Source organism: Bos indicus x Bos taurus, chromosome 15 (genome assembly GCF_003369695.1).
Source record: "Bos indicus x Bos taurus breed Angus x Brahman F1 hybrid chromosome 15, Bos_hybrid_MaternalHap_v2.0, whole genome shotgun sequence".
In the NCBI taxonomy this organism is placed as follows: Eukaryota; Metazoa; Chordata; class Mammalia; order Artiodactyla; family Bovidae; genus Bos; species Bos indicus x Bos taurus.
The window spans coordinates 29,665,661-29,684,839 of NC_040090.1; the positions used below are offsets into that span (position 1 = coordinate 29,665,661).

General features: G+C 41.2%; 1 protein-coding gene across 1 annotated transcript; it reads left to right on the forward strand.

Moving 5' to 3' along the window:
- Positions 1-431: 431 nt before the first annotated feature.
- Positions 432-4,409, forward strand: LOC113905496 (olfactory receptor 2AT4-like). The gene has a single exon (XM_027562896.1). The coding sequence runs from the start codon at positions 1,948-1,950 to the stop codon at positions 2,911-2,913; it is 966 nt and encodes a 321-aa protein (XP_027418697.1). The 5' UTR covers positions 432-1,947; the 3' UTR covers positions 2,914-4,409.
- Positions 4,410-19,179: the final 14,770 nt, after the last annotated feature.

Consider the following 19,179-nt stretch of genomic DNA (forward strand, 5'->3'; position numbering starts at 1 on the left):
CCAGCACCAGTTGGTGTGAAAAACCGCATGCCACCTCTCCTTTGGGGTCTCAGCATCCCTCTCTCCATCTGCAAAGGGGAAGGGAACTTGACTTTATGGCTCCCTTAGGGCCCCTCTGGCTTCGGCTCCCTGCCTTTCTGCCCCTCCAATCCCCTGCTCTGCCTCACCCAGGACCAGCAGCCACAGATGCTTCCCCGAGGGCAGAAATGTCCAGGGCAGTGCAGTCTGCAGTCCTTCAGGTGTGAAAAAAACCTGGTGACCATACTTGTTGAACTAGGGTTCTGGTTAACTGAGAGTGAACCCTTTAACATGGAGACAATTGGGTCAGTCTCTTGCCAGGTCCTTGGTGTGACCTCTGAGATTCTCTTTCCAGGAGCACACGCACAGGACAGTTGTCCTTCCTGTGCTCATTTTAGACAAAGTAGTTGCCAGTCCCCACTTCCAAATCTAGAAGCCAGACTGTACAATCCAAATCCATCACAGAGCAAACTAGTGAATTTTTTAAAGGTGGGCAAGAAGTGTGGGGTAGGGGAAATGAGTTGGAATTGAAGATTTAAAAAAACTTTTTGTTCCAGTCTGACACTCTATGATTATAGGATATGAAGGGTGTTTGTAGCTAGTCTGTTTTGCATTTGTTTTAGAAAAGAAAGAAAGTAGCTGTTGTTCCTAAGAATTTCAAGGACAGTCGCTTGATGACATCAATAGAGTTCAAACAGCAGTGATGGAGTTGTAAACATAAAACTACCGGGACCGCTCATTAGAGGCTCATCCTGAAGTAGGGATGAGCCAAAATTGCCTCAGCAGTCCCTGAGTTGACCTCAGCGCACATTTAATGAACAACCTATGGTATGAGGTTTTTCTATTTGGGCAACTACAGTTTTCAGTTCTCTGGGTCCTTTCTAGCTCTCATGACAGCTCCTTGTGTCTTCTCAGCTGATATTTGGAGGAGCCCACACCACAGTTGGCATCAAAGAGCTAAATACAACACTGGCTGGGCAGGGGCAGCCAGGAGGAAGGATGCTGACAGACCCTGAAGGAGGAGAAGATGCACCATCAGCTGGGGCTCCATCAGGAAGAGGGCAGTCCCTCTGAAGGCATGGGTCCTTCCCATCACCGAAACATGAGAGAGAGAGCACCCAGAGAACTTGGCAGGGAGAGAAACCGGCAGAGTTTCTGAACCCGGAAAATGAAAGGGGAGCCCTTCCCTGGGTAATGAGTAGCCTGGGCAAGCAGCATGCTTCAAAAAATATTGGAAAAATCAGCTCTTTCTAGTGATGTGGTAGAGTGATGTCACTTAGTAGAACTTGAAACAAGAGCAAAAGAAGAAGCAATGACGTAGGAAATCTTATGCGATCATCTAAGATCTGATGCTCAAAAGATACTGTGGGACGTGGAGCAGAGAAGGAACAGAAGCTCTTTCAAGGCACTTATCATAGCTGTAACTAGTAATTAACCATGTGATTGGCTTTTAAAAAATATTTATTTATTAATTTGTCTCTTCTGGGTCTCAGTTGCCACATAGGGAATCTTCGTTGCAGTATGTGGGACCTAGTCCCCTGACCAGGGATTAAATTCAGGCTCTCTGCATTGGGAGTACAGAGTCTTAACCACTAGACCACCAGGGAACGCCTATGTGGTTTGCTTTTAAACCTACCATCCTTCTACTAGAATTTAAGCCTTGTAAAGGCAGGGCCCTTATGCACCTTATTTACCTTCTCACAGCCTTGTGCACTGTAGGTACTTACTAAATACATTATGGAAGAAGGAAGGAGAAAATTGTGGGTTAAGATGGAAGAATGATAGCCCCAGTCCTCTAAACTCAGTCATAAATGATTTGGATTGCAATCGTAGAGTGAACTATACAGAATTCTCCTTCCAAACTTCTGTTTTATCTAGTTTCCAGATGCTCTGACTGCCTGTCTCCCTGGCATATAGCTCTCTCCCACCATGTATGCCACAGCCTGTAATGGATCAAAAGACTCTTCACCCATCTTCTACCTGGTGGGCATCCCCTCTCTACAGGACGTCTTCTTCCTCCCTGTCTTCTTCATCTTCTTGTCCTTCTACCTGCTTATCCTGGTGGGTAATGCCCTGATCTTGGTGGCCGTGGTGATAGAGCCCAGACTCCATAAGCCCATGTACTTCTTCCTGATCAACCTCTCAGCCCTGGACATCCTCTTCACCACAACCACTGTCCCAAAGATGCTATCCCTCCTCTTACCTGGGGATCACTACCTCAGCTTCTCTGCCTGCTTCCTGCAGATGTACCTCTTCCACAGCTTCTCCTGCTCTGAAGCCTTCATCCTGGTCGTCATGGCCTATGACCGCTATGTGGCTATCTGCCGCCCGCTGCATTACCCTGTGCTCATGACCCCACAGACCAATGCTGCCCTGGCAGCAAGTGCCTGGCTCACCGCCCTCCTTCTGCCCATCCCAGCAGTGGTGCAGACCTCCCACATGGCTTTTGACAGCACTGTTTACATCTACCACTGCTTCTGGGACCACTTAGCTGTGGTCCAGGCCTCCTGCTCTGACGCCAGCCCCCAGACCCTCATGGGCTTCTGCATCGCCATGGTGGTGTCCTTCCTGCCCCTTCTCCTGGTGCTTCTCTCCTATGCCCACATCCTGGCCTCAGTGCTTCGCATCGGCTCTCGAGAAGGACGCTCCAAAGCCTTCTCCACCTGCAGCTCCCACCTCCTGGCGGTTGGCACCTACTACTCATCCATTGCCATAGCCTATGTGGCCTACAGGGCTGACCTGCCCCTCGACTTCCACATCGTGGGCAACGTGGTGTTTGCTATTCTCACACCTGTCCTCAACCCTCTCATCTACACGCTGAGGAACAAGGATGTCAAAGCAGCCATCACCAAAATATCATGTCCTCAAGACCTAGGGCCTTCTGAGGACCTTTGATCCTTAGATATGGTTAATCCTGCACCCAGGATACCTGTGTGTTAAGAAGAGAGAATGCCATAAAAATTTTTTTGAAGGAAAGAATGACTTATAGCAGGACCAAAAATGCAGTATTGGAGCTTCCCTTTCCAAAATTAATGAAAAGCTAAGTAATGAAATCAATCCTTTTGTGGAAAGAAATAAGAATGTCAGATACAGTATGTAAAGCATCTTCTGAAAAGTATCAATTAGATTTTTTTAACATAATAGGTCTAAAGTAAGAGTAAAGACAGCAATGCACACAAAGTAGTTATTAAGACATAGACAGACACGTAGATCAATGAAAAACAGCAGAGAGCCCAGAAACAGACCCTTGAATATATGGGCAATTGATATATAAATAACACTGTAGATCAGTGTATGATAGTATTAGAACTATCAGATATCCACATGTCAAAAGATGAAATTTGTCTCTTACCTCAAACACACAAAAATCAATCTCAACTTAAATAGGAAAGGCGGAACTATACAACTGTGTAGGAGACTATAGTCTTGATCTTGGAGAAGAAAAGTATTTCTTAAGTAAGATATTTAAAACTCTAAATGTAGAGGAAAAAAGCATAAATTTGACTGCTTTAAAATGTAAAATTTCTATTCATCCAAAGGCATCATAAACAGACTGGAAAGCCAGTCTACAGAACAAAAGAAGTCATTTCTTATGTATATCACCAACAAAAAGACTCAAGATTCATAGCCAGGATATACAGAAAATCAAATCAGTTTTTAAAACAGGTAGTCAAGCCATTAAAAAAAAAAATACAGCTACAGCAAAAAACTGCACTAAAGGGAATAAACAAATGTCCAATAAATATAAGAAAATGTGCTCAAGCTCTTTAGTAATAGAAGTGTAAATTACAACAGCAAATAGTTGCCACTAGAAACCAATCAGACTGGCTAAAATGCCAAAGTCTGATGATACCCGGGTTGGCTAGGATGTGGATGGATGGAGCTCTCATACATGGGGAGTGGGAATGCTAATTGGTACAGTCATTTTGGAAAATACTTTATCATTCTCTTATGATGTTGGAGACACACATATTCTATGATCTAGCAACAGCAGCATTTCCCCAGTTTGTGAAATGTTCCTAAAATGTAACACTATATGCCAATAAAACATGAAGGAATTATGTATACATGCAACAACCCAGAAGAATCTCACAGTACTGAAAGAATCACAACTCAAAAGGACACATGGGATATGATTTCAGTTGTATAAAGCTTAAAGACAGGCAAAGCTAAATACATTTTTTATCAGTGCACACAGATGTCATTAACTATGATGAAAAGAGAAGGTATATTTATTGCAAACATCAAAATCATGGTTATTTCTGCAGGGAGAGGGTTGTTCTCAGAGAGGGCTGCCGGGGGGCTTATGAGGTGTTGTCAATGTTTCATTCTCTCCTGAGTGATGGTGACATGAGTATTTTCTTTACAATAAACTATATATTTAGGCTTTATACAGTTCTGCTCTGTATGAATATTGTATCTCATTATAACCTCTGACAAGGCATCATTCCATTGGGCAGAGTTTCCGATAGTAGTTCTCAATGTTTGGTCCAAGTCTTCCCAGGGGTACAATGGATGGTGGTGGTTTCCACATCCATGGTAAGCATCAAGCTGCTGAATATCATTTTCTTCCTTTGTCCATTCATTTAAGAAGTCTTTACTGAGCATCTTGGAAGTATTAATCTATATAGTGGGCTTCCCAGGTGGTGCTAGTGGTAAAGAATCTGCCTGCCAACGCAGAAGACGTAAGAGACGTGGGTTCAATCCTTGGGCCGACAAGATCCCTTGAAGCAGGGCATGGCAACCCACTCCAGTATTCTTGCCTGAAGAATCCCATGGACAGAGGAACCTGGCGGGCTACGGTCCATAGGGTCACAAAGAGGTGGATACAACTGAAGCGACTTACCATGCATGCACACCCGCACAGTCTATACTGTAAAGGCTAAGAGACAGAGGTAATTCAGGACCATCACCGCCCTCAATTCACTCGCATGGGTGAATTGTTAGGAAGACAGACATGGGTGGAAAAAGTGTAGTGAGGTAGATGATGTTTCAGAGGGATGCACAAGGGGCAGCAAGAACCCAGGGTAATATCTAATCCAAGATATCAATAAAAATGTCTTCCATACATACTGTTAACCTATGCACTTGTTTCTGTTTATCTGAGATTCCTCATGGAGTTAACACCATGATAGATGTGAACTGATTGAATAGAAGCCCTAAACTGCTCCCGTTGGAGAAGGAGAGATTTCACTCTAGTGCTGACCAGGCAACATGGCTTCCATCCCTGGTCCAGGAAGATCCCACATGCCCCCGAGGAAACATGCAACTACTGAAGCCCATGAGCCTGGAGCCAGTGCTCCGCAACAAGAGAAGCCACAACAAGGAGAAGCCTGGGCACCATAACCAAGAGCAGCCCCTGCTCTCTACACCTAGAGAAAGCCAGGAGTACAAAGCAACAAAGACCCAGCACAGCCAAATAAGAGAAAGAAATGGAGTTAACACTCAATTAAACCCAAAGGATTTTAACACCCAATCCCTTTCAGGAATAACACAAGTCAAAAAGGGATCAGGATGTAGTTCTCTACACTGTTAGGCTCCCCCCAACCCCCACCCAAACAGGCAGGAAGGGAAAACCATTCTCAGAATAGTGAATGGAGCAGGCAATGACATTTTCATGGCATGGGTTAAAGGGAAGAACATTTTCCTTAACAAACTGTGATAAAGGTGCAGCACTTAAGTGGAACTTAAAGCAAGGGCATTAGCAGAGAGTGAGAATTCCAGTAAATAATAATGAGTGTCTTCATATCTGATTAAAAAAATTATATCAGTTTTTGGCCATACCACATGACATGTGGAATCTTTGTTCCCCAACCTGGGATTGAACCCATGCCCCCTCACAGTGGTAGCAAGGAGTCCTAGTCTCTAGACTGCCAGGGAAGTCCCCATCAGATCAGATCAGTTGCTCAGTCATGTCTGACTCTTTGTGACCCCATGAATTGCAGCACGCCAGGCCTCCCTGTCCATCACCAACTCCCGGAGTTCACTCAGACTCACATCCATCAAGTCAGTGATGCCATCCAGCCATCTCATTCTCTGTCGTCCCCTTCTCCTCCTGCCCCCAATCCCTCCCAACATCAGAGTCTTTTCCAATGAGTCACCTCTTCTCATGAGGTGGCCAAAGTACTGGAGTTTCAGCTTTAGTATCATTCCTTCCAAAGAAATCCCAGGGCTGATCTCCTTCAGAATGGACTGGTTGGATCTCCTTGTAGTCCAAGGGACTCTCAAGAGTCGTCTCCAACACCACGGTTCAAAAGCATCAATTCTTCGGTGCTCAGCCTTCTTCACAGTCCAACTCTCACATACATACATGACCACTGGAAAAACCATAGCCTTGACTAGACGGACCTTTGTTGGCAAAGTAATGTCTCTGCTTTTGAATATGCTATCTAGGTTGGTCATAACTTTTCTTCCAAGGAGGAAGCGTCTTTTAATTTCATGGCTGCAGTCACCATCTGCAGCGATTTTGGAGCCCCCCCAAAATAAAGTCTGACACTGTTTCCACTGACTCCCCATCTATTTCCCATGAAGTGATGGGACCGGATGCCATGATCTTCGTTTTCTGAATGTTGAGCTTTAAGCCAACATTTTCACTCTCCACTTTCACTTTCATCAAGAGGCTTTTGAGTTCCTCTTCACTTTCTGCCATAAGGGTGGTGTCATCTGCATCTCTGAGGTTATTGATATTTCTCCCGGCAATCTTGATTCCAGCTTGTGTTTCTTCCAGTCCAGAGTTTCTCATGATGTACTCTGCAAATAAGTTAAATAAACAGGGTGACAATATACAGCCTTGACATACTCCTTTTCCTATTTGGAACCAGTCTGTTGTTCCATGTCCAAAGTCCCCATACCTGATTCTAAAGTCACAAATAAAACAATTCTAAGTCAAAATTATGAAAAAAGTCATTTTTTAGTGAATTCTAGCCTCCATTTCTGCTCCCTTCACCTGTTGCATCCCCCTTAAAGAAACAATTTTTATTCATTTTTGTTTTTTTTTCCTTTCCATTTTTAACATAAGCAAAACCATACATTTATAAATATATGCATAATAAATAACATGACTATATTATTTTAAAATATGGCAATTTTGGCCATGTTTCCACTCTGTCTTAGAGGAATGGTAGCATATTATAGTATTGTTCAGGACCCTGATTTTAAAAATTTAATCAGACTTGTGGTTGCCAAGGCAGAGGGGAGGAGAGGGATAGACTGGGAGTTTGGGGTTGGTGGATGCAAACTATTATGTTTGGAATAGATAAACAAGGTCCTACAGTATAGCACAGGGAACTGTATTCAATATCTTGAGATATTGAAGGGAAAAGAATATTTTTTTAAAAAGTATGTATAAATATATTTGTATATTGCTACAAGTTTTGTTATAAATAATTTTATGCATAGTATTCATTCAAAGAACACTGTTATTACAGATTGAATATTTAGAGAGTAACATACTAATGTAACTGAAAAATACCTTGATCTAACACTGAATTATTTTGTATTTTGTATTTACTATTATCTACTGAATTTGCTTTCACTTTTTAAGGAAATATTAATTCAGTTCAGTTCAGTCATTCAGTTGTGTCCAACTCTTTGCAATGCCATGAACCACAGCACACCAGGCCTCCCTGTCAATCACCAACTCCTGGAGTCCACACAAACCCATGTCCATTGAGTCGGTGATGCCATCCAACCATCTCATCCTCTGTCGTCCCTTTCTTCTCCTGCCCTCAATCTTTCCCAGCATCAGGGTCTTTTCAAATGAGTAAGCTCTTTGCATCAGGTGGCTGAAGTATTGGAGTTTCAGCTTCAACATCAGTCCTTCCAATGAACACCCAGGACTGATCTCCTTTAGGATGGACTGGTTGGATCTTCTTGCAGTCCAAGGGATTCTCGAGTCTTCTCCAACACCACTGTTCAAAAGCATCAATTCTTGGTGCTCAGCTTTCTTTATAGTCCAACTCTCACATCCATATATGACTACTGGAAAAACCATAGCCTTGACTAGACAAACCTTTGTTGGCAAAGTAATGTCTCTGCTTTTTAATATGTTATCTAGGTTGGTCATAACTTTCCTTCCAAGGAGTATGTGTCTTTTAATTTCATGGCTGCAATCATCATCTGCAGTGATTTTTGAGCCCAGAAAAATAAAGTCAGCCACTGTTTCCACTGTTACATCTTATAAATACTGAACATTTTTTTCTTCTTAATGAACATATTTTGTCATATACTGTCCTTTCCTTACCCCCTAAAATCACAGTCTATCTGTATTTTAAACTTTTTGAATCCTAAAAAATAAAAATTTAATCCGTAGTTTAAGATGGGAGTAAAAACAGCATATTTGTACACTGATGGAAATAATCCAGGAGAGAGTAAAAAAATTGGTGATATGAGGCAGAAGGGAACATTATTGAAAGGACTGGCTTCAGATAGGAGCATGAAAAGTTCATGGGAACAGACCAACTTCCTAGGCAGGGTGTGAACACAGATGCTGGTAGGTGAGTGAAGATGGGATGGAACTCTGAGGGACTTCTCTCCTCACTCGCTGTAGTGACAATTGGAATAGGTATCTGTGGACTGAGAAGAGAAGGAATGAAAAAGACATGTAGAAGAAAAGACAAGGGAACAAAGCAGGGACATATAGGATGACTGCCTGCCAGTGTTAAGGTCCTATCTGAGTTAGGTTTATAGCCTACAGAACCTTCTTACATTAAACTCAGATAAGGTGTACTTACATCAGGAAAATATTTCCTGAAAATCAATTTCACTTTAATTTAAAAGTGTAGTGCTCATCCTGAGTCACAGGGTGCACAACTAATAGTCCTAATGATTCTTCCCAGTGGAGACTTTCAAAAAAAAACTAAGCATTGGAGTAATCACATAAGCCAAGCTGTATTACAGGCAGAGATGATCGGATTTTTAAAAAGTAATCTGTCCTCACAAATGGCTACCTAAGCTTCTTGTCAGAAAAATCAAATCTGTCAGCTAAATGACACAAGCTGTCATGTATTAAGTATGTATATCATGAGCCTACAATGTATTATATTTCATATTTCAATGCTACTCAATATTACTTGGAGAGGAGGGAAGAAGAAATATTAAAAAATAATTTAAAAAATGATTCTAAGATTTCAAAAACTAGTTTAAAATATGTTTAAACTTAATTAGAATGCTGAATTCTAAAGCTGACTTTACTTATCACTTATGCAAAGTGAAAATTCTTTCTTGAAAGTTAAAGTTGCTCAGTCATGTCTGACTCTTTGTAATTCCATGGACTGTAGCCTGCCAGGCTCCTTTGTCTGTGGAATTCTCCAAGCCAGAAAACTGGAGTGGGTAGCTGTTCCCTTCTCCAGGGGATTTTCCCAACCCAGAAATCGAATCCAGGTCTCCTGAATTGCTGGCAGATTCTTTACCATCTGAGCCATCAGGAACGCCCAAGAATACTGGAGTGGGTAGCCTATCCCTTCTCCAGGGGATCTTCCCGACCCAGGAATCAAATCGGGGTGGATTCTTTACCAGCTGAGCTACCCGGGAAGCATATTTATGTAACACTCTTTTCTGGCCACACTTCACAGTATGTGGGGTCTTAGTTCCCTGACCAAGGATCAGACTCACAAAGTGAAAGTGAGGATTCTTAACCACTGGACTGACAGGGAGGTCCCTGTAATACTATTTTTATGCATTGATTGTTTATATTCTTTATGGTAAATGAAGCTGTTATAGTATACCAAATTCTTATTTTGTTCTTTCTGTTTGTATTCCTAATAACATGGTTCACTTTAATTTCTTTTATCTTCTTATGTTTTTTCAAGTATATTGCCAGAATTGTTCACACTAACCTTGTCTAGTTTCACCTTTGACTTCATTATTTCTACACTAACTTTTTTTGGTTCTAAGCAATACATTAAAAAAATAATATGCACACTTTTTCTATGCTTTCTTTAAAATAATAAAGGCTGTCACTGAATGCTGTGCTGTGCTGTGCTGTGCTTAGTCACTCAGTCATGTCCGACTCTTTGCAACCCTGTGGACTGTAGCTCAACATGCCCCTCTGGTCGTGGGGATTCTCCAAGCAAGAATACTGGAGTGGGTTGCCATACCCTCCTCCAGGGGATCTTCCCAACTGGGGAATCGAACCCAGGTCTCCCACGTTGCAGGGAGATGCTTTACTGTCTGAGACACCAGAGAAGCCCGTTACTGAATACTAGTTCCACAATATTTAGAAATTAAACAGCACACTCCTAAATAACCAATGGGTCAAAAAAAGATATCACAATGGGAATCAGAAAATATTTTGAAATGAATGAAAATGAAAACATAATATATCAAAACTTATGAGATGCAGCTAAAACAGTGCTTGTGCTGTGCTGTGCTTAGTCGCTCAGTAGTGCCAGGCTCTTTGCAACCCCATGGACTGTAGCCCGCCTGGCTGCTCTGTCCATGGGGATTCTCCAGGCAAGAATACTGGAGTGGGTTGCCACGCCCTCCCCCAGGGGAATCTTACCAATCCAGGGGTCAAACCCAGGTCTCCCATGTTGCAGGCAGATTATTTACTGTCTGAGCCACCAGGAAATCTCAAGAATACTGGAGTGGGTAGCCTATCCCTTCTGCAGGGAATTGTCCCAACTCAGGAATAGAACTGGGTTCTCCTGCATTGCAGGTGGATTCTTTACCAGCTGAGCTACCAGGGAAGCCCAGAACAATGCTTAGAGGGAAATTTATAGCTGTAAATACTTATTTTAATATTTATATTAAAAAAGGGGAATCTCAAAATTAATAACCTAATTTTTAACTTTAAGATATTAGAAAAGGAAAGCAAACTAAATTCAAAGCAAGCAGTAGGCATGAAATAATGATAAAGATTAGACTGAAAATAAATGAAAAGAGAACAGAAAAGCTGCAGAGAAGATAAACAAAACCAACACTGATTCTTTAAATGTATCAACAAACTTGACAGAACTTTATCTGGACTGACCATGAAAAAAGAAAGAAGAGCTAATTACTAAAATAAAAATGAAAAGAAAGACATTAATACCATCTACAGAGACATAAATAAGAAATGTTAAAAGAGATCACCATACAACATCTGAAACGAAAAGCTGAGTTCATCACTAGCTTAAGCACAGGAAAGCTATAGTTTCTGGCATGGTTTATTTTTGAGCAACACAGGAAGCTGATCTTAAATAGAGTTGTGGAAAATGTGGAGTTTAGGGGTTGGTGGACTTTCAGGAGTATGAGTATCTAGGGATCGGTTTGCCTTTAGCTGTGGAAGTGTGGTTACCGGAGTGAAGTAGTTGCTGGGTGACTGATTGATTGGCTGGCTTTCAGCAATATGTGTACTGATGCAGAACTGTCATTGAGTGACGAAAACAGGTTTAAAAAAGTTCTGATGACTATTTGTCACCATAGTTATAGAAGAATCAGTAATTTCCTAGAAGTTTGAGAACATTTTTATTCTCAGAGGTAAAGAGATAAATCATATTTTATTCCATAATGTGATAACAGTAAGTCTTAGAATAATGGCTTTTTGCATGGAAATCTCAGCCAACTGTTTAGCTCTTCTATTTAGGTTCATTTTCTTTAGTAAAACAAAATAAAGTTAGAAACCTAAAAGGAATCTAAATCTTGGTTTGTGCTTGTTTTCTCTGACTTAACTGTTGTGATCCATGTAGGTTCCTCTGGCCCAAGTTTCCAAGTCTTTCAATTAATTTCATCCATAACATCCCAGAAAGCCTTTAGTCATCCTCATGCTGCCAAAAGCTGGCTCTGGTTGCTTATTAAGGAGTTAGGTAGTGTCTGAGAAACAGAAAACCGAACAAAAGAGTCCACCTAACAATCTGGTTATTCTATAAAATTTTTTGCCTTTTACCTAAGAATGGTTAGATTATTTCCCCCAGAAACACTTTCAGCATTTACCTTTACCATCTGGTTGTTTATTAAGGAGTTAGGAGTTTATTACCATCTGGTTGTTTATTACCTTTACCATCTGGTTGTTTATACCTTTACCATCTGGTTGTTTATACCTTTACCAGATGTTATTACCTTTATATGTTTATACCTTTATATGTTTATACCTTTATATGTTTATATGTTTATACCTTTATATGTTTATATATATGTTTATATATATAAAGGTATATGGTTATATGTTTATACCTTTATATGTTTATACCTTTATATGTTTATACCTTATAAACATATACCTTATATGTTATACCTTATACCTTATAAACATATACCTTATATGTTTATACCTTTATATGTTTATACCTTTATATGTTTATACCTTTATATGTTTATACCTTTATATGTTTATATGTTTATACCTTTATATGTTTATACCTTTATATGTTTATACCTTTACCAGATGTTATTACCATCTGGTTGTTTATACCTTTACCATCTGGTTGTTTATTAAGGAGTTAGGAGTTTATTACCATCTGGCTGTTTATTAAGGAGTTAGGTAGTGTCTGAGAAACAGAAAACCGAACAAAAGAGTCCACCTAACAATCTGGTTATTCTATAAAATTTTTTGCCTTTTACCTAAGAATGGTTAGATTATTTCCCCCAGAAACACTTTCAGCATTTACCTTTACCATCCAGAAGCAGTGATCCACATGTATAAATTTATCCCCAACTCAAATTTCTCTCTTCGATCAAAAAGAGTAGATCTGGAGAGGAAGAGACGACATATATAGTTCTCGTTTATTATTCAAAGAAACTTCCAAAACCATCTCCAGCTCCATCATGAAGTTCATTAGATCAGGAGGGGATGCGGTACCAGGTTTTGGTTTCCATGAAGATTTGTACTCAGCTGCCAAGGCTTAGTAACCTTGCATCCTGCAGTTATAAATCTATAGTGAGTAGATATTAACTATGGAAGTCTCTTCTCAGTGTTCTTAGACTCTGTGGGTTTGAAGCTGGGATCATCCCTGTCCATGCACACATGCAGATTTTAAAATCTATAAAATAAAATCTATTCATACAGTAGAAACTAATACAAAGTGCAAACATCTGTACTCCATAAAAATGAATTTTAAGAAATAAAATAAAACAAAACCTACTTACTGCTTACTCCAGAATTCCTATTTCTAAGAGTCTATCTCAGAGATATATTTGGGCATATGTGTGCCTCAAATGTATGTTACAGAATGGGAGAAAAGAACTGCAAATGAAACCACCAACAAAAGATTAATCTCCAAAGTATACAAGCAGCTAATGGAGCTCAACACCAGAAAAACAAGCAACCCAATCAAAAAATGGGTGAAGACCTAAACAGACATTTCTCTAAGGAGGACATACAGATAGCCAATAAACACATGAGAAAGTGCTCAACATTGCTCATTAATAGAGAAACACAGATCAAAATTACAATAAGGTAAAACTAAGATCATGGCATCCAGTTCCATCACTTCATGGCAAATAGATGGGGAAACAGTGGAAACAGTGGCTGACTTTATTTTTTGGGCTCCCAAATCACTGCAGGTGGTGACTGCAGCCATGAAATTAAAAGACACTTACTCCTTGGAAGGAAAGTTATGACCAACCTAGATAACATATTAAGAAGCAGAGACATTACTTTGCCAACAAAGGTTCGTCTAGTCAAGGCTATGGTTTTTCCAGTAGTCATGTATGGATGTGAGAGTTGGACTGTGAAGAAAGCTGAACACCAAAGAATTGATGCTTTTGAACTGTGGTGTTGGAGAAGACTCTTGAGAGTCCCTTGGACTGCAAGGAGATCCAACCAGTCCATCCTAAAGGAGATCAGTCCTGGGTGTTCATTGGAAGGACTGATGTTGAAGCTGAAACTCCAATACTTCAGCCACCTGATGCAAAGATCTGACTCGTTTGAAAAGACCCTGATGCTGGGAAAGATTGAGGCAGGAGGAGAAGGGGATGACAGAGGATGAGATGGTTGGATGGCATCACTGACTCGATGGACATGGGTTTGTGTGGACTCCGGGAGTTGATGATGGACAGGGAGGCCTGGCGTGCTGCAGTCCATGGGATCACAAAGAGTCAGACCTACTGAGTGACTGAACTGAACTGAACTGAACCGATCACCTCACACCAGTCAGAATGATCATCAACAAAAAAAATCTACAAACAATAAATCTGGAGAGGATGTGTAGAGAAGGGTAATTTCTTTCACTGCATGTAGGAATGTAAAGTGATACAGCTACTACAGAGAACAGTATGGAGATTACTTTAAAAATTATGAATCAATCTATCAGATGAACCAGCAATTCCACTATTGGCCATATACCCTGAGAAAAATCATAATTCAAAAAGACATGTGTACCCCAATGTTCATTGCAGTATTATTTACAATAGTCAAGACATGGAAGCAACCTAGATGTTCATCAACAGATGAATGGATAAAGAATATGTGGTACGTTTTTACAATGAAATATTACTCAGCCATAAAAAGGAACAAATCTGAGCCAGTTGTAGTGAGGTGGATGAACCTAGACCCTGTTATACAGAGTGAAGTAAGCCAGAAAGAGAAATACAAATATCCTATGCATATATATGAAATCTAGAAAAATTGTACTGATGAACCTATTTTCAGGGAAAGAATAGAGATGCAGTCATAGAGAACGGATTTGTGAACAAGGGGAAGGAGAGGGTGGGCCAAAGTGAGAGAGTGACGGTGAAACATATGCATTACCGTATGTGAAACGGTTAGTGGGAAGCTGCTCTATAACACAGACAGCTCAGTCTGGTGCTCTGTGACAACCCAGAGGAGTGGGATGGGGTGGGGGGTGGGAGGGAGGTTCAAGAGGGAGAGGACATATGTATACTTATGGCTGACTACCATTGTCGTATGACAGAAACCAATACACCATTGTAAAGCAATTAGCAAAAAAAAAAAAAGAAAAGTAAAGCCATTAGCCTCCAATTAAAAGTAAATTTTTTAAAAAGTATGTTAATTACAACATTCATAATATCAATAATTGGATATAGCTCAAATAACCTCTAGCAGGATGATTATTAGATAAAGTATATAATATCCATACCATCAAATACCAAATATCAGATAAAAGAATGAAGTAGATCAGACATAGAAAGATTCCAAGACTTATTAAGTTAGAATATAAGTGACACAATAAGTACAAAATGATTCCATTTATGTTAAAAGCAAAACATAGCTATGCACACACAAATGTTTAGAAAAGGTCTGAAAGGAACACACCAGATCGGTCATAGTGATGACTTGTGAGGAGGGAAGGGAAACTGTGCAGAAGGGCTGATGTGAAGAAAATTTCCATTTTTTATTCAATAAAGCTCTGAATTGATGAAAATACTTAACAATGGGATCTATTTGTTACTTGTGAAATTTAAAAAAACTGTTTTGTTTTTTTTTTTAACATTTTATACACATGAGTGAAAGAATAACGGAAAGACAGCTGTGGAGCCAAAGGAGAGAATCAGAAAGCCTGAGGCAGGAACAGGCTGTGGCACTGCCTGGGGGTGGGGGCACAGACCCCCACCTCACATATAGCAGCACTGATTATATTCTAATCATAGGACAGGGTTGCCTAGTTAAGTTCATTAAAATAATAGTTCTGGAGACTTCCCTAGTGGTCCAGTGGTTAAGAATCTACTTTGCAGTGCAGGGCACTCAAGTTCAATCTCTGGCCCGGAAAATAAAATCCCACATGCCATGGGGCAATTAAGCCTACAAGCCACAAGAGAAGGTCCTGCAGGAGGCAAGTAAGGCCCAACACAGCCAAATAAATAAAGCTTGACTATTAGCAAAATATTCACCTTCCGTTCATCAAGCAAAGTGTTTAAAGTCAATGTTGCAGTCTATTTGTTTAATCAGAAAAAAAAATAATAGCTCTCACTTAACTGAATGTTTATCATGTGATAGACACTGGGCTAAGCATGAAATCTTCCCGGTAGCCACTTACACTCTTACAAGATAAGGGAAGGAAGGCTCAGTGAGGTTAAGGTGACATCATTGGAAAGAACTCAGGTCTCAGCCACGAGATGATGCACTGCTGAACCAGATTTGGGGTCCAAATCCCAGCTCTGCCACCAGCAACCCATGTGACCTAGGTCAAGTCACTCTACTTCTCCAGATCTCAGTTTCCTCAAATGCCATATAGTAGGAATAATCCTACTGGCTATTGTGAGACCAGCTAGGAAAACAGGAATCAAACTGCTTTGTTAGTGATAAAGTTCTGGGACCCATGACGATGGTTAATGACACTGTTTTCATTTTCTGCAAAGCCAAGGGCCAAGTCCCCCACTCCACCCTAGGAAGTGTTCCCAGTGGGCGGATGTGGGGTCCCATAGGAGAGCCAACTTGAAGGAGAGCACCCCCATAGGGCCTGGCTTTGGGCTTTAATGGGCCGGGCTCGGCTCCAACCTGGCCCTTTCCCCAGGGCCAAGTGTGATGATTCCACAGAAGACACCAAGGTGGATCAGGCACAGAAGGTGAGCTGGGCTGGGGAGGGAGTGTTCAGAAGGGAGAAAAGTCTGGGGTGGATGGGCAGGCAAGCTCAGGGAGGCCAGAAGTCCAGGCATACACATGTGCTGTGCTAGCATCCAGATCCCCATGTGCACACACAGTCTGACTATGTGACCCCAGGTCAGCCACCTTGGCAGGACAGACAGGGATGTGCAGTCATAATCAAGAGGCCAATGATCTTGTAAGAGATTCTCACAAGGAAGCAAGGCTGAGGATGGTAAAAGAAATGGGAATATTCAACAAGGTGTCCGTCAACACTGAGTCACAGAGGAGAGAACTGCAGTTCGAGAGGGAAAGTGAAAGAGGCAGAGAGAGAATGGAAACCCAGGTCTTTCTAATTCCAGGTAATAAACCCAAACTCTATAATTCACATCTATTCTCCTTTTCTGTGGGAATAGCATGGGGTAGGGGAATATGAGAGAAGGGCATGGATTTGGGAGTCGTAGAGCTGTACAATGACACAATGACTATAAAGAATGAAGCATGCACCAGGAGCTTAATAAATGGGAGAACCTTACTCTCTTTTCTAGAGTCTTAGGCCAGGAGGCATTCAGCTCAGACCCTTTGCAGGGCCAAATCCAGAGGGGACACTAAAAAGTGTATATTGAGTTGAAGGAGATTATCTCTCCCAAGGTGTTCATTTTGCAGATGGGAAGACTGAGGCCTCGAGGCCCAAAGTCACAGCAAGCAAGGGGCCAGGACTCTGGGCTGCCAGGCAGGGCTCAGTCTTTTGCCAGCAGGTTGGCTCCAGAACATCCTCTGCTCTCACCCCTCACCAGCCTTGAACAAATATCTGTTCTTCTTCAACCCTCAGTTTCTCCTTTGTTGAAGGGGCATAACCACTCCCTGGCAAGATTTCATGATGGGAGGAGAAATGCATGGTGTGAGGTTGGACATTCAGTGACTGGTTCTTCTGTTCTCTGTCCCCTCCAGCACTATAACTGGCTCATAGAAAATCTTGGCCAAAGAAATGGTCTTCTAACAATGTTTAGTGTTCTTAAGTCCTGAAAACACCCCCTGAAATATGTATTCAAAATAAAATTATTTAACCTAAACCACGAAATAAATGTAAAGGAGTCCAAAAATTTTCCGATTTTTGCTGTGTTTTTACATCAAATGATGCTTTTTTAAAATATCGAACACTAACATTTTTCCATGTTATTATCTAGCTAGCACCCTAAACACATGTTTTGTTGGTTTGTTGCATAGGCCGACTCTGCCAAGCAGAAGTTTAGGGAAGGAAAGTGTGTCAGCGCCTTTAGGATGAGCAAATAAACATCAACTTATTGGTCTGTCTTGTGGCCCCAAGTAGATGAGGCAGCCTGGGCTCATTGCTTAGCTATCCTGGACTCAAAGTGATAATCCAGCCCTGTTGATGGTGTAATTCTGGTTCTGTCATTCACTTACTGTGTGACCATGGGCAAATGACAGCCTGCTTCTGAGCCCCCCACCTTTTGTGTTCCCTGCTATATAAGCAAAGGGTTAGACTAAGACTATTTATTGCTAATGATCCTTTCGTTCTAATTTTATGAGTGAGTAGCAAAACAAAGCCAGTTGGGAAACTGCATTCTGGCCCCTGCCTCTGGAACCCCAAGTTCCTCAGAAGGGTGCTGGTGCTTCATTAAATAGAAAATCAGGCCTAGTTACAACCCTGGGCTTCCAGTCTGATGGAGCCACAAACACATAAACAGAGAAGAGACAATCCAGCGTGATCATAGCAATGACCGAAAAAATCACGTGAACAGTGAAAACCAGGAAAGAGACCTCCAAGCCAGCTGAGATCAACAAAGACCTCTTGGAGGAGGGAACACTGAAGCTTAGTGTGGAAAAAGAATGAAGCAAGAGCAAGGAGTTGCCATTTGATGACAGTCAGGAGAAATAAGGCTATAAGAAGATAAGCTTTAAATGGAGGCTAAGGGATCATCTCATGAAAAATCCTTAATGAATACTGGATGGGAGCTTAGACACTGGGTTTAAGACCCATCTCTACTATGAATTGTCAGTTGACCTTAAGAAAACAGTTTCCAGACTTCAGACTCACTATCTGTCTCCCCCACTTGATAGAAATGAGCCAGAGGAGGGAGAAAGAGTTGGACTTGATGGCTCTGGATTTTTGCCCCTAAAACCCCAAATCAGTTTAACTCAGTGACATTCAATCCAAAATTGACTTCTCTGAGCTCTTACAACATGCAAGAAAATAAAGGTGATTCTCATCAACTTGGGTGTGAGAGAAACCTGGTGATTGGCTTTAGGAGACTGGGTCTGGTCAGCTGAGGGTTCACTCTTTTAAGTCAAGGTGCAGGAGTTTTGCTTTTCTGCTTGGATAATGGGGGCCAACCTCTAGAACACTTTTTTTTTTCTTTCAAGGAAGACTTCACAACAGAGTGGCTTATTTCAGGTGTCTTTTACAAAGACATTTTACCAGCCTTCACCCACTTACAGGGAATCATGCCGCCCTCCACACTTAAGAACAATTTGGAATTTAGGGTTGTTGTTGACAGTATCATCTTAGAAAAGGAGATGGAAAGAGACAATTGTTGCCCAGTCTCTCTCCACATGAAAATTTAAGTTCTAGATTCTCCAGAAGACATAACATAGAATAAATAGACTTAGTCTGGCAGTCAGAGGTCTGGGTTCTGGTCCTAGCTCTGCTGTGTAATCTTGGGCAAGCTCTTGCCCCTTCT